Source organism: Rattus norvegicus, chromosome 12 (genome assembly GCF_021556685.1).
Source record: "Rattus norvegicus strain SHRSP/BbbUtx chromosome 12, alternate assembly SHRSP_T2T, whole genome shotgun sequence".
Lineage (NCBI taxonomy): Eukaryota > Metazoa > Chordata > Mammalia > Rodentia > Muridae > Rattus > Rattus norvegicus.
Window position 1 is genome coordinate 51,325,796 of NC_141545.1, and position 18,977 is coordinate 51,344,772.

Genomic DNA, 18,977 nt, shown 5'->3' on the forward strand with positions numbered 1-18,977 from the left:
ACCTCCCGCCTGTGGGGGCTTGGCGATGACGTACGGTGTGACGCGAGCCTGTGATGTCGGCGGCTTGGCGGCCGCTCTGGCGCGCTGGTGACGTCAGTGACATGGCGGCGGTCGTGGCGGCTTCCGAACGGTGGAGTGCAGTGGCCCGGCGGAGGAAGCGCGCGGCAGGGAGACGGCCGCGGCAGGGCGAGGAGCCCCAGGCAGAGCCGGAGGCGGACAGCGAGGCGGTGCTGCGCCGCCTGCTGGAGGCCGAGTGAGTGTGGTGCCGAGAGGCCACTTCAGCCTGGGTCTCCCCAACCGGGAAGTGGGTGTGCCAACACGCCTGGGAGGGCTGAGCTCCCCTCGGGTTGCACTGTAGCAAGCTCTTAGTAAAACTGCCATTCCCGCCGCTGCGGTTATAGCAGATTGTCATTCTGTGCCCCTGTCTGCCGTCTTTGAAATGGAGATTTTAATATAGGAATGCTCAGAGGGTAATGTGATGAAACACTCCCCGCCACCTGGTAAGCTCCAGGGCCAGGGCGTACAGTTCGTGTTAGGCCCAGTGATGATTGTTTTCTTTAGTTCGTTGGTTTTGGTTTTATTCGTGGTGGGGGAGGAGGGTGTCACGGTGTGTGTGTGGAACCCAGAGGACCACTCCATTCACTGAATAGGTTAGGATCAATCAAACTCAGATGTCAGGCTGATCCTTTTACCCTATAAACCATCTTTCCAGCTCTGGATATGGAGGCAGAATCTGGTACTATAACGTAGGCTAGTCCAAAAGGCTTAGAACTGGAGGAGATCCTGCCTTTGTCTCTCCTAGTGCTAGGATTACAGGTGTGGGCCACACACCACATTGGTTATTATCAACAATGTAAATCGAGGTTGCAGCAAACATAGATGGCAACGTTTGCATCAAAGTTTTACTGAGCAGCAACTGTGTGCACGCTTTTGCAGCCTACGTATTTCACAGCCCCCATTGAGATCCTGGGCACACCAAGAGACATACAAAGATTATTGTCTCAGTCCCAGGCCTTGGTGACTTAAAACCCCATGCTTCCACCTCTCCATTATTCTGGACTCTCCTATCTCCCCATAGCCTGGTCTGTACCTTCTTACAGGCTCATAGCAGAGGCTACGGCATGTTCTGCCTTTTCTAGTTGTGGTCTTGCAGGGCAAAGTTACAAATGTTGGAAGCATTTCAGATGGGTCAGAAAGGCTGTGATGAGGCAGACAAGTGAGACCCAAAAAGCAGTGGTGACCCAGAAGTTATCTCTGAACATAAAGGTGCAGCTGAGGGGACAGATAGAAGCAGCCAGTGCCTTAAAGTCTCCAGATTAGTGAGATGACAGGGCCTGGGCCTTGAACTCTCAAGACATGCACCAGATAGTCATTGTTTCCTCAGCTACTACAGAATCTCCCAGAGTGCCCTGCTTCTCCCAGCACCCTTCCTGGGGTGTGGTCTTCACTCCAGAGCATGGAGAATCTGGTCCAGGACTACTTAGAATGTACAAAGGACCTCAATGTATTTGTAGGTCTCCTGGAGGCAGTTCCTCTCCTCTGTGTCCTAAAACATTGCCTCTGGCATATTTAAATTCATCGTTGATTGTTTTGCCCTAGGCTGTGGAAACCAGCGACTTGAATAAAGAGCTGACCAGACCCTTAGACTTTCCCTTTGACCTTCCCTTTAGAGTTATTGTAGTGGGAAAGCTGTATATTGAGTTCCTGCTGAGTAGCTTTTTCATTCCCCCTGCTACTCCCCAGTCTTGCAAGGACACCCCCATCAGAAAGGCTAAGTCTGAGGACTTCCTAGTATTTATTGAACTGCATCTATGCCAGGCCAAAGAGAAAAAACAGACCCAGACCATCCCTGGGCAACCAGAGCCTCTTGATGGAGAACCTTTTTAAAAAGGACCCAGCAGTCTACATCCAGGCCTTGGGAATGCCATTCGGTACGGGATGGCTCTGCATTGGAGGGTCCTCCGTCCCCCATGCATATGGCTCATGGTCAGGGCTAAGAGAACGGAGATGAGCTGGCCATATCTTCTCAACAGGGAGGACCTGCGGATCTCTGATTTCTGCAGTTCAGCTCTGGGTGAGTAGGGGTGAGTAGGGGAGGTGGAGGGGTGGAAGGAGGTGCCTACCTGAAGGTGGGAAAAGGACACTCTCCATCCAAGGACATTTTGCTTCACAGTCTTGCTTCTGGTGGGTTCTGATGCTGACTTCCTCAGAGCTGTGTCTTCAGCACTGTCTACTACAGTGGAGGTGGTGGTGTATATATCCTGTAGTGTAGCTGTGAGAATTAAGTAAGGTGGGAAACTCTTGGCTCTCATACAGAAGGCAGTAGGTGCTATTGGTCATCAGGATGGCTAGATTATTTACGGATCCCACTTTTTCCTTTTCAGTGTAGACCTTCCCCCTTGCAGATGTGTTCTCAATATAGTATGTTCAGCATGGTCCTTAGGGATGGACAGACCATGTTTACACTGACTCACAGAGATGGACAGGCCGTGTTTACACTGTATTACAGGCTCCTGTCTTAATCACTCAGATGAGCCTCACCTGTAGGCTGCAGTCCCCAGAGTTGAGATTGGTAAATGAAAGGCAGCATCGAGCTACCATCCAAAAAGGTTTTTAGGGTTCTCTTCCCAGCAAGGATTTACTGTCTCTGGATCAGCCTTTCCTCACAAAGAACCTCTACAAAGATGACTTTGCCACGTTGGTGAACAAAAACAGCTTGCTTAGTGTTGAGACAAACAGCTTCTTTTGTTTAGGATAACCTAGAAGGAAGGCCAGGAGGTGATGTGGGCAGTGGTTTGAACCTAGCCTTTCAGTTGTCTTTATAGAGGTCATCAGCATTCAAGAGCACAAACAGGGGTTGGGGATTTAGCTCAGTGGTAGAGTGCTTGCCTAGCAAGCGCAAGGCCCTGGGTTCGGTCCTCAGCTCCGGAAAAAAAAAATAAAAGAGCACAAACATCTCTTTAGACACATGGCTTTAGAGGCTTTTATCACAGTCTCAGGTTCGGGGATGTAGAGTTCAGGGTCCCTCCTCTAGTGGTCCAGACGCAGATCTTAGAAAGCTTCATTCCAGGTGTGGAGGGGTGTTGGGCTTCTTTCACAGTCCTGGCTCCAAGGGATCAGAGTATGCGACATGACCACATTTGGGGGAATGACCTTTCAGAAACCATCACCGAGTGTCTTAGGAAGCAGCTGGAGCAACTGCAGTCCCTAACGGAAGCTCTTGGAAGACTGCACCTTGGCTCATCACCTGGTGGGTCCGGGGAGCCCTTGGCCTTAAGCACCTCGAATGTGAAGTGTGTATGCTATGGTCTTGGGACCTTTGCCTCCTGCCCCGCTGCTCGGATCCAGCTTGCTTTTTTGCTTCTCTTTCTGGAGAAGTGCCAGGTGAGCTTTGCCTCCTCTCCCACCCCTAGCAATAGTGTTTGTGTGCCTGGAACTAAAATACCCCTTTTCCTTTCAGATCCCCAGAAGTCACTGCTGGGTCTATGACCCTCTATTCAGTCAGACTGAGGTTTCCGTTCTCACCTCCCTGGGTGTGACAGTCCTCAGTGAGAATGAGGTAGGTGCTTTCATCTCCAGACCACCCACCTCTGCTAGTGGTCAGGCTTTCTGTGACTCGGTGCCCCACTGGCCCTGGCATGCTAGCCTTCCTAGAGCCCAGTAGTCACTCCCAGTTCGGACTGTTAAACCACGAGAACTTGAATCAGCAGCATGAACTCATGTGTAGGATTTGCAAATCCCTCCAGTCCAGAGCCTGGAGAGATGGCTCAGCTGTTTTTGTTTTTGTTTTTGTTTTTTTTTTTTTCCCGGAGCTGGGGACCGAACCCAGGGCCTTCCAGTTGCTAGGCAAGCGCTCTACCACTGAGCTAAATCCCCAACCCCCGGCTCAGCTGTTTTAAAACAGAAACAAACACATGGGTAGAACCTTGTGGGTCCTATCTGGGTTCTGTATGAGTTCTGGGAATCACTCAGGTTGGACTGGCCTGGTTAGGTGATAAACACTTTACCCACCTCCCCTTTTTTAGGGTCTCTATGGCCCAGGATGGTCTTAGCCTCATGATCCAGCTGCTCAGAGCAGCTTTGAGTGCTGGCTCTATGCAGGGAAAAGCAAATAGGTGGGGCTAGAGGTCACCTATAATATGTAGAGACCAAGTACAGCAGCAAGGTTGACCTGTGCACTAAAAGCCCTCAGAGGGCTGCGTCCAAGACCACAGGCAGCTCCTGTGGAGGCAGCCATAGGACACCAGCATGGGCTGATGCCTGACAGAAGCTGCAGGGAGAGTCTCACACAGAGGCAGCATGACCAGACAGCCATTAGGTGACCGAGCCCCCACTGTGGTGAGGATGCGGTGATGCAGGGAGCCTGGAAGATCTGGAATGTAGGACGTGGGGACAGTCATCACATGGAATACCTTTCTTTGGTCAGCATGGGTTCCTTCTGGACACAAGTCCTTGAGTCCCATACAGACATCCAGCCTGCTCACACTTGCCAATGCAGCCCTGCCACAGCAGAGCTGGGATCTGCACTCAGCTCCTTAGCACACGTCCTGCTGACTCCACAGGAAGGCAAGCACAGTGTCCAGAGCCAGCCCACTGTCTTCTACATGCCACACTGTGGGACAGCTCTATACAACAACCTGCTGTGGAGCAACTGGTCTGCAGATGCCCTGTCCAGGGTGGTCATCATCGGGAACAGTTTCCAAGGCCTCGAGGAAAGGTGAGTGTCAGGAATGCCAGCCCCGCCTTCCCCATGAGGAACCGAGTTAAAGGTTTAAGGCAGATGTCAAACCCTGGGTCCAGCTTAAGGCACTGAAGGAATCTGCAAGTGTCCCTCTTCTGAGGGCAGCATGTTTGGGCAGCCATGCTCTAAGTGTGCGGACCACTCCTGATCTGCTTCCCAGTGCCTGCCTGTGCTGCCCTCCTGCACATCCCTCAACCCTTCTGAAGTCATCCTGTTTTTTACCTGTTGTTAGTTGAGAAAGAAAACATGTACTTCCTAATTGCATATGTGTTTTTTATTTGTAGGTTGTTGGCGAGGATTCTTCAGGAAAATTACTCATACATTGCAAAGGTGTCTGACAGAATAGCTGGGCTGGGGTAGGGGTGCAAAGCCACACTGTCCATCCACAACCAGCTGGTCCCTCTCCTAATCTGTGCCCTTCACCCTCGGGGTGAGCCCAGCATTCCCACTACCCGTGGAACTGAAAAGTGCTCAAATACAAATCCCCATTTCTTATCTCAAAAGGACAGTGGGGTAGGCAGGTGAACAAAGAGTGGGCCATGCCTAATGCCTGTGTCTGGCCCTTTCCACTCAGATTCTGAAAGGCCTGGAGGAGTTCCCACTGCCTCAAACTCCCCAGTACACCGACACCTTCAATGACACATCTGTCCACTGGTTCCCTCTTCTGAAGCTGGAAGGCTTATCTGAGGACCTGTGGGCATCCCGGGAAGAGCCTGACTACCAGAACTGTGAGGACCTGGAGATCATCAGGAAACCCACAGCCACTCAGCTGGAGTAGCAGGACACCATTCTCTCCACCTGGGCCAGGGGCCACAGTGCACACCACACCAGCTCTTTGCTAGGCCGGGACTACAGCCCGACTGGGGACACTGAGTCACATCCTGCCCTGGTGCCATGGTCTCCCAAATAGAGACGTTATTTACCAGCTTGTTTCACAGTGCTGTTTATTCGCCTGTCTGTCGTGGCCCATGTCTACTTGGCCATGTCGATGAGGCTCTGCAGGGAGGTGGGCACCCACGTCTTCTCGCCCTGCACAAACACCACACCCCGGTCAATGTAGATGACAATGCGGCCAAAGGTGTAGAGCTGCTTGCCCTCGTGCCGCTTGCCAATGACAGGCATGAACACGATGTTGTGCTCCTCCGCCTTGGTCTCAATGAGGTCCTTAAAGTTCATGGGCACAGAGCTGGCAGCCACACCAATGCCCCTCTGTGCCATGTTCTCAGCCTCCCGGCGCTCCTGCATGGCCTCGTACTGGAAGTCCTTCCTGCGCTCCGTGTGGGTGAGGTAGGCAATGTTCTCCCTCGCACCTGGCTGCATGTAGGCACCTGAGAGAAGGGAGAACAGTGAGGAGAGGTGACCCCGGGTACGCAGAGCCAACACCAGAGCATCATGATGACATGGTATATGACTTGCTGCTTAAGGACCTGGGCAAGAACATGATTTACTGCATGCTTGGGAGAGTCAGTATCACAAAATTGGTCCAGGAGCTGCGTAGCTAATATCAGATATCAGAAGTGATCCTCTCAGTATCAGATGAGATGTGGACCCTAAAGTCACCATTTATGAGGTCACCTTATTGTCTAGCATGGCCTACAATTGTTATTCTATCCCTTGCTACAGAGGCCTCTCTGTAGAGCGGAAAATTGGGATCATTGGTTAGGAGTATGTATTATGTTTGCAGAGTTTGATTCCCACACCCACTTCAGATGGCCCACAACTCTCTAACTCCAGGTCCGTGGGTTCTGATACCCCTTCTGTCCATCCCTGGCACTGCACTTGTGTACAACAGGATCATCCACCAGGCACAGACACAAACATAATTAAAAACTTTAAATGGAAAAACGTTTGAGGAGCTAGACTATGGGGACTGAAGGACCACAGTGTGACCCAAATGCAAACTTGTGAGAAGTACAGGAGAAGCAGTGCTGGAAACATGGCTGGGCTGGCTGAGGTGACATGGGGACAGGTACAGAAGACAGCAGCTCCCTTCCAGCCACCGCCCTGAAGCCTCGGAGCCCTCCATAAACTCTGGGCCTCACTGAGAACTGAAATAGTGCCGCTGTGCATCAGGCTAAGTAAGAGGCAACACCCTTTGCTTCTGCTGTGACCACCTTCAGTCTACTCACAGCGCAGCGCTGTGACTTGCATGGCCCTTGACAGTGAACAAGGACCAGGTGCTGTGGACATGAGCTTAGCTCTCGTAGGCTGTGAGGAAGGCACTGATACTGTCTCAAGGGCACAGAGCATGCGTCACACAGAAGGAAGCGACTATCACCATGTGTTTTCTGCACAACAGTGTGGGAAGGCTGCCTGGAGCCAGATTCAGCTATCAGCCTATGACAGGACAAAATGGTGGGGCCTCATAAGTAACTAGGTCCACAGGACACTAGACAGAGTAAACTCCCAAAGGACCAAATAAAAATAAAAATGTCACGTTTAGGAAACAGTCCCAGGACACCCCCAGTAGGAACCCTACTGTGGTGGTTTGAATATGGCTGGCACTATTACGAAGTGTGGCGTTGTTGGAGGAAGTGTGTCACTGGACGAGGGGGCTTTGAGAGCTTCCTCCTAACTGCCTGAGAGTCAGCTCCTCCCTCACCAGCCTGCATGGACACTGCCATGCTCCCACCTTGATAAAGGCCTGAACCTCTGAACCTTGTCCTTATAAGAGTTGCCTTGGCCCTGGTGTCTGTCACAGCAATGAAACCCTAACTGAGACACCTGCTCACCAACATTAGAGGACACAGCCCTGTTCATGATGTCGAGCGCTTCGTTGAACTTGTCCTTGACAGAAGGGTGTGCCAGCACCTGGTCTGAGAACATGGACTTCCAGCCCAGGTACCACTTGGTGATCTCCTCGTAATTGGGGCTATTACTGAGCCAGGAGCACAGCACCTGCCAAAGAACACAGGATACTGAGTGGTGACCACACATGGACCACAGCACTGAGAGCGAGTGTCCCCAGGAGCAATTGCTGCATTCAGTGTTGCTCCTTCCAGCAGCCCACACTACAGAGCACGGGGAGCTGCGGTGTCTAGCAGTTCCAGTAGAATCTGGAGCCAGACTGTGGCCTCTGTGCTACACACTTGATCTCCACATCCCTGACAGGTTCTCTGAGGAGCTGAGACGAGGCGCTTCGCAACTCCACCCCATGTCCCTCCTGTGCCACAGTGCTCACCTGAAGCCACTTGGGGAAGAAGTGCTTCTCCAGCAATCCCACCAAGCTGGAGACGGAGATCATGCCCTCCCAGTCCATCACCCAGTAAAAGGCGTCCATGTGCTGCTGGTGGGGGTTGATGACGAGCTCACCCAGGCACATGCCTGCAAGAGAGATGGCAAAGCAGACTCTCTAGTCTCCTGTCTGCTCTGTCATTCTACCCACAGTGAATTCCGAAGATTCACAAGCACTTAAAAGGCCAGGGCCGGGGCTGGAGAGATAGCTCAGCAGTTAAGAGCACTGACTGCTCTTCCAGAGGTCCTGAGTTCAATTCCCAGCAACCATATGGTGGCTCACAGCCATCTGAATTGGAAACTGATGCCCTCTTCTGGTACGTCTGAAGACGGCCCCTACAGTGTACTCACATAAATAAATCTTAAAAAAAAAAAAAAATAAATAAAAACAGACCATTGGCTTTCTGGTTCTGACATCCAAATCAGTCAGGAAACCACAAGGCACAGAGAGCCCAGAGCCATCACTGCAGACCTTGGCCAAGCTGTAAAGGAACAGCAGGAAGGCCCTGGTTCCACTCCCATCTATCTCTGCTCTAAGTAGTATACCTTCTGGTAGACACTGAGTAAGCTGCACTCGGCCTCCAGGTCCCTGTGTCCTTACCCAGCTTGGGCACGATGTTCCTGAGCATGAAGGCCTCCCAGGACCCAGGGGTGAGGACCTCTTTCCAGGGCTGCAGGATGAGCTTGGCTGAGGCATCGCTGGGGTGCCATTTCTGCAGTGCACTAGACAGCTTGCTGCGGACAGGGGAGTAGAGCGGCTCCAGGCGGGCCTGCATGAGTGGCAGCCACGGGTGGATCCATGAGTGGATCGGGACGGTGTCTGTCAGGGGGTTCCAGTTGTCCACCTACAGGATGAGTGGAATGAGCAATGCAGCCCATGGGCAGTTAATGACACTGCAGTGCTGTCCTTAGGGAGAGGCCTGTGTGTAGGGAGGGCAAGACCCACCATGGAGGTAAATAGTAGGCATTCTGTACTCTAGGTCCCTCCATAGAAGAAAACCAAACATTCAGGCCACCAACTCAAGCCTCAGCATAGCTCAAGGTTCAATAAAGACACTGAGAAAGGCAACTCCCACTAGAGGGAGGTAGGGGAGGGGTACTATGGAGAAGACTACGATTAACACTGCAGGCCACCAGCCATGCTGACACCCTTCAACCTCAGGACTTCAGTGCACAGTTAAGAGACCCAGTCAGAGCCCCGCCCTACCTCCTTCTGCAGCTTAGGGAAGATGAGCTGGTCCAGGATATTGTCCAGGATCCACACAGGGATGATGTGTGCCCAGCTGTCCAGGAAGTCCACCATGGGCTCACAGTTCCTGGGTTGCCACTGGGCGACAACATTCCGAACAAAAGGCATCCAGACCTCCCACATGAGCCTGCGAGAGGCAAGGCAGCTGGTCAGCCACACTGCTGGCTTCATGGTGCTCAAAGTGTACCAGCCCACAGACCACCACAGGAAACCTCAGGCCAGTCCCCACAGGGGTCCCTGTGATGTCTTAGCTCTCAGCCTTGGGCTCCTCAGTGATGCCAACACTGGCAGGGTTGCTACAGGCTCATGTGGCTGACAGTGTCAGCACAGGGTCATCAGCTGCTTTCCCATAAGAGCCTCAGTTCACAGCACCTCTCACACCTGGGGTCACAGCTTGAATGTCCCCTCCTGAGACACCTGTCCTCTCCACGCCTGGCGCATTCTTAGTTCTTACTAGTGCCCTGCACTGCCTTTTCCAGACTGGGCCAAAGGTGCGCATGGTCAGGGTGAGCCCAGCTCCTGGACACTCAGGACTCTCAATAGACACATGGGTGAGCACATCTCCAACACCCCCAGCCCAGAGCAGTGCTGGGGTGGAGCAGAGTCAACAGGGCCAGAATGGCTGTCACCCAGCCTTTAGCACAATTCCTGCTCCTTGGAGAAGCAAGGGAACACAGTGGGGTGGGGCCTGGAAGGGAACACAGTGGGGTGGGGCCTGGAAGGGAACACAGTGGGGTGCGGCCTGGTACCTGTGGAAGGCATCTGAGGACAGGTCCTGGCTGCTGTGAGACAGCAACTGGTCGTTCTCCAGGAGGCTCTTCCACTTGGAGATGATCTGGGTGCCGTAGTTGCTGTCCTGCAGAACACCAGCATCATCAGCCTTCCCAGCTCGGCAGCCATGCCCCAGCCCAAGAGCAGGCTGCACCCTAGCTCACCTCAAGGGGGTGCCAATCCTTGAAGTAGTCCTTCACAAGCGGGTAGACGATGGCCACAGCGAGGTCTGCGCGGTCCGCCAGGCGGTATTCCTCGTAGTACTTGTCCTGCAGTGTCTCAAAGATGCGGGCACACTCATCCAGCGTGAGCGGGTCAGCGCCATGGGGCTGCATGCGGTGCTCACATTCCTCCACCAGGGCCAGCACCTTGCTGAGGTTGGAGATGACCCGCTCCTCGTGAGCAAGCACCTCGGCTGTCTTCTCGAGCTCGTGCGACAGGCTGACCACCATGTCCCGCTCGTACTGCAGCTGCCGGTCGCTCTGGATGATCTCCTGCTCCGTACGCTCAATGAGCAGCTGCAGGTTATGCTCCAGCTCAGGCAGCGCGAAGCCCGGCACCTTGGCTTCCTTGCCAGCTGTGGGAGGCAGCTGCGCGAGCAACGGCACCCCTTCATCGGGCACACTGTGCTTGTGGCTGATCTGGCTGTAGCTGTAGTACACCTTCTGCTCCCGGCCTGTCATGTCGATCACCTATGAGAGAGACAGGTCACCACCCCTTAGCACCATTGATCAGGGGAGATACAACACAGAACAAGTGTCAAGAGCTCTGCAAACAGACAGAGCTGTCAGACCGACACCACCTCACACTAACGGGTGACAGGCAGCTGCTAGCACTGCTGTCTAGCTACTTAGAAAGTGGTAACACCCCCAAGTGTCCATCATAGAGATGGTGGCCTTCCCCAAGATCCAGCTACCCCAAAATCTCACTTCATGCACAACTATGATAGGCCTGATATCTGTGGGCCAGGCAGAACCACACATCAGAAGTCTTCAAAGGTGAGAGAGGTCTTACTCCTGACCCATCAGCAGGCCGTTCCTACCTGCTTACTGCATTCCCAGAAACCCTCTCCTCCATCTCAAACAGTGCAAAATTTACCTACAAAGGAATCTAGGCCAAACCCAAAGGAAGCTGCAGGCTGCATACAGGCTCCAGGGTTGGGAGCTATGCTTATGACAGTCAGCACAGGGAGGTGTCGGGCATGGAAGCCAGGGCCTGGCACGTGCCGTGCTCAGATTCAAAGTACTTACGTTAGAAGTGTTACTGAATTCACTAGACATGAGGACGTGTACTTGTGCACACATTCATACACGCTGACACACACACACACACACACACACACACACACACACACTCACACACGCTCACATACACAGACACATACAGATACAGCGTCACCCCACCCCCACCCTAATTATCTACTTATCAGGCAAAGGTTTCAGAGGATAGTCAGGGGGACCGATGTGAGACCCTCCTACCTTGACCTGAGAGAGCTCCTTCTGAGGTGCTGTGAGCTTCTTGCTGACCCTGCCTTTGGCTTTCAGCTCCTCCACAGTCTTGTAAGAATACTTTGGCTTCTTCTTGCTCCCGCTGGGGTCTTTTCTCCACTGGCTCAGCTCCTTCTGAAACTCCTGAGGCAGAGGGATGCAGTCAATGACAACAGGAGGGGCCTGTTCCATAGTAGCCAGGCCAAGGCTTTTAGCATGCCTGTAGCCAACATCCGTGTATAACACAGTGGGATGCCAAAGGCAGGGGCCCCAAGGGAAGGGAGAGGCTCTGCTGGTCCTCCGCTGACTCTTACAGAACTTAGAAATAGCACTGAGGATTAGAAAATGCTGGCCCCAGCCAGCAGAGCTCCATAAGAATGGTGAGCAGAGGGTAGCAAGTGAGAACACGCCTGCCCTACAGGCCAGATCCATGGCTGACATCTTATTCTCACACCGACTTAACATGTCATTTCTTTTCTTTCAAGTATCTAGAGTTGCAGCTGTTCAGGAATCATGGCACCTGCTCTCCCAGGCCCTCTCTGAGCTGACAGAGCCTACCATGCAGTCAGAGTGCATGCACCTGAGTGCCTCAGTCCCCACCCTGTCACTGTCTCACAGCTGCCCACCTCACTCACACCTAAGCCCAAGACACCGTGTCGGCATCAGGTGAGCAATGATCCCCAGCAGGGCCTGCCACATAAGTGGGTGTGGGGACATGCAGAGGCCATCAGCATGTGCAGGCCACGTGTAGCAGCTGCGTGCAAATGGCCCAGGCCATGTGCCGCCCACATAGCAGGCCCCCACAATACCTCTTCTGCCTCCTCTTCGGAGTCGGCCACAGGGAAGTCCTGCAGAGACTGAGTGGTCCTCTCCGAGCCGTAGGCCCCCACAGCTCCCTTGCCTTTCCTCTGCTTGGCTTCAATGGGGTTGATGATACCTGAACACGGGCAGGAGAAAGACCAAAGACTTTTCAGATCCCAGCCATCTATGTGAGGATACCAGGAAGAGCTCTCCCTGCTCCTCACCAACAACACACCGACTCAGGTACCTTCTCTGTGCTCAAGACAGTGCCACACACGCCTGGGACTCAACAACTGAGGCACTTCTGAGGATTCGGCCCTACTGTACTGACCAACACAGGCACCAGAAACCTGCTGAGGACAGCTGTGGGCTGGTAAGGGCTCACAGTGCTTACAGCTAACTTGTGTAATACGGCTAAGCCCTGGAAATAAACAGGAACAGCATCTTCACGAGGACTGCTGCCCTCTCCAGGTTCTCCTTCCACTTCCTCACTCAGTGTTGCTGAGACCTCAGGGATGCTCTGCCATGCTCTTCCCAGCACTGTGTCAGCACTACCTGAGACAAACCGGTACCTTTGGGGCCTTGGGGTGGGAACTACAGAAGACACTTCTGACTGGGACCCAGTTCATGCTAAAAGGGGCTAAGTTCTTGCTCCTGGTGGCTCTGAGCCAAGGTGGTGAGCTGTGTGTGCAAGGGCTGTTTCTCAGTGGAGCTTGTCAGGGAGACAACATGGGTTCTAGGTAGTGAGCAGCACAGGTGCATCTTCAGCCAGTGAAGGTTGCCATGCTGTACCACGCTGTGCCACACTGTGCCACGATGTGTGCACTGGCCTGCCTGACACTGAGTTGCAGACTAAGAAAAAAACCCACAAAGCAAGGACTGCAGAGCTGGCCGCTCACACACATGACCGCAGCAGGGCAAGTGGCTGAGGACGCTGTGCTTAGAAGAGCACACTCTGCTGCAAAGGCAGCTGTGAAGCAGCCAAACTCCCATCAGGAAAATCTATGGAGCTGTAGGTGAGACTGCCAGATTTCAAAATGTTAGCAGGTGCTTCTGTAGAGGCACAGACCAAGCTAAAACAGATATATTTTAGGGCTGTAGACCCTAGCCCTTCCCTTCTGACTTAACCAAGTACTCTACTGAAACTGGGTTCTGAGAAAGTCGAGCAGCTCGGGAGTGGGAGTGGCCCATGCTGCCAAGCCCGGCTGCGGCGTTAACAGCTACTTCTGTTCAGTTTTGAGCTTAAGCTTCCTTCCCTGGACATCACCCATACTTGATGAGCTTCCTACAAGGAAGAGGTAGATAATAAGGCGAGCCTCCCATGCCTCCCCTCCACCACACTCACCCTGGGCGTTCTTCCCCAGGCCCCGCCCAGGGACGTAGCCCATCTTCTGCAGCAGCTTCTGCCCGATCCCTTTCGTGTGTCTCTCCCAGCTGCCAAAGTCCATGAACGACTTGGTTCCTCCAGCAAAGCCTTTCTGGCTGGGCTTAAAATTGCCACCCTGCAAAGAAGGTGAGATGATTCTGGGTGAGAGAGAAAAACAGAGAATTGGAGGGAGCTCAAGCCTAAAGCCACATTGCATTATGAAAAGCAGCATTTGGACCAAAACCGCATTAGTGACATGGAGGAGGAAAGAAACTGCAGGACCCAAGGGGCAGCACACACACAGGAGCTCACTGGGCTTCTCCCTGTGGAGGAAGCCACTGCGCTGGTGACCTCCAAGGGGTGCGACTTGGAGACCATCCTGCAGAACCTACCGTTTTTAACTTCTTTGGTCCTAAGTCCTTGGGAAAGTCTTCCTGTTTCACAGGCTTCTCTTCGGCATCAGAGTCCTCCGAGTCAGCCTCCTCAGCCGCCCCTTTCTTGAGCCCCGCACTGATGAAGTTGACGGGTGCAGAATAGTCTCGGGCCCTACCAACACACACAAAGTCTCCAAGTCGTAAAGTACGCTTCTGCAGCACCCTGTCCTAGAAGCTGCTCACAAGAGAATTCCTTAGAGAGAGAGGCCCTCATGAGATCCACTTTAGAGCAGTAATATGTGGATTTAACACCAAAAGGGACTCAAACCTGCTCTCCAATCAGCTGACATTTAACATTTTAAAAACATTTAGCTGTGTGTGGTTGAGTGCATGACCGTATGGGTCCCCTGTGAGCCAAAGCAGATTCCCCGAAGATGGAATCAGGGGCAGTGTGAGCTGCCAGCCGTGGCACTGGCTGGGAGCCACACTCAGGTCTGCTGGAGCAGTGCTCAATCTTCATTGCTACTGAGTCCTCTTCCAGCCCACATTTAACGCTCATGTGGTCCGTTCAACTCAAACCTGTAGCTGAAGACTTGCCACTGTCAGTAGTTGATTATGAGTTCAAATTGGGATGCAATGATCTCACTTCCCTTTGACACTTTCAAAAATGGCGCTATTGCTGCGTGCAAGAACAATCTGTAGAGTGGCTCATCCCTTTCACCCTTCATGTAGGAACCTGGTGATGGAACGCAGCTAACCAGGCTTGCCCTGCAGACATCTCCACCTCTAAGCCATCACACTGGGCCCCTTTCACAACCGAAAAGACTGTCTCAGCTCCCTGCTTGCTTTAGAGTGGTACAGTTCTTATCTAGCGTGCATGTAAAACACACACGGCATTTGTTTTAGATACTCTTTCAAGTGTAAAACTCAAACAGAACAACCCAGATAGATAAAAATCCTAATTAAAATTAATCAAAAAATCATAAGTAAAATTAAACAAAATATTCTGAGTGAGGTCAGCTGGGAGGCACATGCTGTTTTCTTGCCTTGAGAGACAGCATCTTACTATGTAGCCCAGGCCGTACTACCACACGTCCCCTGTGGACGACGCCTTCATTTGGGCCAACAGTCTTCTCCAGAGTGACCTTCCCTGACCCCCCCTGTTCTCTAGTGCCCTGCAAGTGTTCCTTGGCACAGCATGGTCCCACAGCTGCCATGCCTGTGGTGGACCAGCACGTCTCTGTCCATATCCTGCTCCCGTCACACAGTAATTGCTAAGGAGGATGTTGCCATCCCAGCTCAACAGTACAGAGCAGGATGCTGTAGTGTCTGGACAGGAGCAGGGCAGGAAACTCTTCTAGGGTGTCCTCCTGACCCTCCAGACCAAGGGCATGCAGCCCAGCACACAGTACCGTTTGCCTCCGAAGCTGGGCCTCTCCTCGTCTGAGTCACGCTCAGCCCACACTCCATAGGTGGCCTCCTCTTTGGTCTGCCAATGACGCTGCCGGTTGGGGTTGAACTCATTCTGGAGATCCCAGTCAGTGATCTCAAAGTTCTCACGCTCGTCATCGTCATCATCAAGGTGGCCTTCCCCATCCCGGTACAAGTGGGACAGAGACATGGCCAGTCACTACAAGAAGAGGGGACAAGAACAGCACTGTGAGAACCCACGGCCAGCAGAAGATCCTCCGGAGTCAAAAAGCTATGAGCCTCATAATACAACTCAGTAAAGCAGCCATTAAACACAGGATAAAATGACCAGCTCTGCAACAAGTGAGACGAGTCAGACCCGGTCATCACAGGGGTCTAAGGAACAATGCCTTTTCAGAGTCAAACATAGTGCATGCATGGGGTGGGGCCACAGACAGACGGCAGACATGCCACAGAAAGGAAGCAACAGCTCCATGTGCTATTACCTCAGAAACCAAGTTGGTCCTTTCCTTCTCCAGGGAAGTTGTACCTAGCTGATTTGCAGTTCCAGGGAAACTTTAGAGCATTTTCTGAAATACTGTCTCACAAAACTGAAGGTTTCCTTCCCAAACCTGAATGGCTTCTGAGGGATTGGAAGGAGGTGGTCTTTCTGGACGACACTTCACAGTCACGCCTAGAGGGTGTAGAGTAAACAAAGTGTTCTACCCAGGTTATCTACTTAGCTCTCTCTCATAACTGCATTCATTCAGTTCCAGAAGTAGCTTGCAAGCACTAAAACAATCCTTTAGAAAGACAAAGGCAGTCCATCTCAGTAATTTCAAAGCCAACCTGGTCTCAAAACAGACAAAACAACAAAAGCTGAACTCCCTGCAGGTGCTCAAGAAACAGCACCCTCACCAGGCAGGATGATGACCATCTTTGATTCTAGGAATAGGGAGGCAGAGACAGGTGGATCTGAGTTCAAAGCCAGTCCAGGACAGTTCCAGGACAGACAGGGCTGGCTGTTACACAGAGAAATTCTGTCTCGAAAAAAAACAGTAAACAAGGTGGGGGGAGGGGAGAAAAAGAAAAAAAGAAAGAAAAAAAAGTAAGAAAAAAGCATCTTCTACTTCCGTCCCGTGGTCAGGTGGTTTCAGGATCACCGTCATTACCAGTCAGGGCTGAGAAGTGAACCCTTCAAAATGACTGTGAAAATCAGGAACACTCAACACTACCGCCTGAGTTTAAATCACGCTTCTATGAACACCTCTGTGTGTGGGTATCACATACAAAGGCCCCGACACTGCACAGCAATGTCCTCACTATGTGACTCCATGGTGTACAGATGCACCAGTAATTGACAGCGGAGAAAGCGCTCCGTTGTTATAAACATCTCCCTACTCCTCACTATGCACCGGTTCATCACAACAGGTCTCAACCTCAGCTAAGAGTTGAGCGCAAAGTTCTCAAAGGAGCAGGAAGCCCTGGGCTCATGAGATTACCACCTCCCCAGCACAGGGGATAGTAAAAATCCCACAGTGGTCAGGAGACACTCAGCTTACCCGCGTTCGGGGCTGGTTATTTAGTGTCAGCGTCAGGACGCTCCCAGGTCCCGTCCCGCGGCGGGCCGGGCTGGAGACCTGGGCGCGGGGAGAGCATGGGACCGCCGCCATAGAGCATCAGCCCGCCCTCCGGGCCATCCCGCCACCCCGCCGCCCGCTCACCTCACTCAGCACCCGTGAATCACACAACTTCGGTCCACCTTCCCAGAGCCTGCGAGGGACCCGCTAGCCGAAACCCGGATGTGACCTGCCGGCGCACAGGAAGTGCGTCACTCGCTGGCGGAAATGGCGCGCTGTTGCCCCGGCAGCGACTTAACGCTAAGGGGGCGTGTCTGAGTACTGGAAGGCCTCGCTCTGCTTCCGGTTCCCATCGGAACTGAGGCCGAGTGGATGTCTGGTCCCTCTGCAAGCACTGGGGTCTTGGTTTGTCAAAGGCGGAGAAGGTGTTATCCCAAGGAAGCCACCGCCGGATAGAACCGCCGTGCCCATAGTGCCTGAACCAGCGTCACGGGGACCCTGAGTGATTAAAATGTCCTCAGGACCCCATGTCGCGAGAAGGAAAGGCTAAGGGCCCAGCCCCAGAGGAAGAGCTTGGCTGCCGGAGGTCCTCGCGTTGTAATCGGCGAGCGTGCTTCCTGGCTTTTGCTTTATCTTTTCTGTAACTCTGTAAACAGGAAAGGCAGAGGAACCGAAGAACTTATCTCTAGGCAGCTGTGCACAGCCTGTAATAAATTTGTTTTTTCTTTGTCAATCCCTGGCCCTATTTTGTTCTGAAATACCTGATTCTTGGGTTGTCTCTGTTAGGATAAACCAGTGTGGGCCTGGAACAGTTTAAGGAATGAGTTTCCGAAGGAGTGCCCGGGCGTTCTCGCCAGGAAGCAGTTTTCCTCGCTGCTGTAGTTATTTCTCTGGTGCTGAGAAAGAAAGGAGTTGGGCTTTTTTGTTGGTTTGGTTTGGTTTGGTTTTGGTTTTTGGTTTTTTCAAGACAGGGTTTCTTTGTGTCCCTGGCTGTTTTGGAACTCAACTCTGTAGATCAGGCTGGCCTCGAACTCGGAGATATGCCCGCCTCTGCCTCCTGAGTTCTGGGATTAAAGGCATGCACCACCACTGGCCCACAGGACGGGGGCATAGTTCATCTTACACTCTACACATCTTACAAATCTACACATAGTCTGATGCCATCTCTGGTTCTGAAACACGCTCGTTTTCTCTAGTACACTAAAAGGCTGCGTCTTGGTGGGTTTTGTTGTTGGTTGGATTTTTGTTTTTCCCCATCAGCTTGATACACACTAGAGTTATATGGGAAAAGGAACCTCAGTGCTTCCATCATCCTGATGGTCTACAGGCAAGACTGTGGGGTGGTTTGCTTGATGAATGATTGGTGTGGGATGGCCCGGCCCGTTGTGGGTGGCACCACCCCTGCTCAAGTGGTCCTGGGTGCTGTAAGAGCGGGAACAAGCCAAGAAGCAGTATTCCTGTGGCTTTCTGCTTCAGTTCTTTTTTAAATGTCTGCCTTGGACTGAAATCTGTAAAGCAAATACATTCTTTCCTTCCCAAATTGCTGTGGTCTTTACAGCAATAAAACCTAACTAAAACATTCAGGAAGATATGTTACTGAGGCTCTTGGGAAGTCCATCAGAGCCAACGTGATACTGTGGAATCAGGGTTCCTTCTTGGGGCTTATGGTCCCATGAATGGAAGCATCTAAGAACTGATACAAATGAGGTGTGTTGGGGGGACCAGGGGGTCCGGGAAGGGGGGCAGGCAAGCTGTAACTCACAGCTGCCCAGAGGAGAATGGAGAAGGGAAAAGGTGTGGTGGTGTGAGAGGGTCAGCCAGGAGCAGGGAGGGGACCTTCAGAGAATGAACAAGGATTCCCAGTACAGGGAAGTTCGAAGCATACTTGTGTTGGGAAAGAATATTCCTGCGTGTGAACAAAGTGAAAGTAAGCCAGCGAGGCAGTGACCCCGAGGTAGCAGGCA

The 18,977-nt window shown here is 52.5% G+C and overlaps 3 protein-coding genes across 9 annotated transcripts in view; 1 reads left to right on the plus strand and 2 right to left on the minus strand.

Annotated features, from left to right (window-relative positions):
* Hps4 (HPS4, biogenesis of lysosomal organelles complex 3 subunit 2) overlaps positions 1-261 on the minus strand; it is a 30,846-nt gene extending 30,585 nt beyond the window's left edge. For 3 of the 6 annotated variants that reach the window (XR_015634021.1, XR_015634026.1, XM_087578555.1), the window contains exon 1: positions 35-261. The gene's annotated coding sequence lies outside the window, so the exon portion shown is untranslated. Of the gene's footprint in view, positions 1-2 lie in introns of all 6 variants that reach the window. The other 3 variants (XR_015634020.1, XR_015634025.1, XM_087578554.1) reach the window with 1 other exon arrangement.
* Positions 54-5,666, plus strand: Srrd (SRR1 domain containing). Of its 2 annotated transcripts, none has more exons than NM_001305154.1 (7): positions 54-253; positions 2,034-2,074; positions 3,161-3,384; positions 3,461-3,559; positions 4,563-4,717; positions 5,026-5,071; positions 5,316-5,666. In NM_001305154.1, exons 1-7 carry the CDS (start codon positions 102-104, stop codon positions 5,517-5,519), a joined length of 921 nt encoding a protein of 306 aa, NP_001292083.1. In that variant the 5' UTR covers positions 54-101; the 3' UTR covers positions 5,520-5,666. The 2 variants fall into 2 exon arrangements, with proteins under 2 accessions (NP_001292083.1, XP_087434252.1); XM_087578126.1 differs by having other exon boundaries at positions 93-500; positions 1,819-2,074.
* On the minus strand, positions 4,998-17,230 carry Tfip11 (tuftelin interacting protein 11). The gene is made up of 14 exons (NM_001008291.1): positions 17,158-17,230; positions 15,940-16,127; positions 15,436-15,653; positions 14,042-14,195; positions 13,629-13,785; positions 12,292-12,419; positions 11,474-11,626; positions 10,160-10,687; positions 9,974-10,080; positions 9,183-9,351; positions 8,577-8,820; positions 7,923-8,065; positions 7,474-7,639; positions 4,998-6,069 (listed from the first exon to the last, which is right to left on the minus strand). The coding sequence occupies exons 3-14, from the start codon at positions 15,642-15,644 to the stop codon at positions 5,714-5,716; spliced, it is 2,514 nt and encodes an 837-aa protein (NP_001008292.1). The 5' UTR covers positions 15,645-15,653; positions 15,940-16,127; positions 17,158-17,230; the 3' UTR covers positions 4,998-5,713.
* Between the last annotated feature and the right edge of the window lie 1,747 nt (positions 17,231-18,977).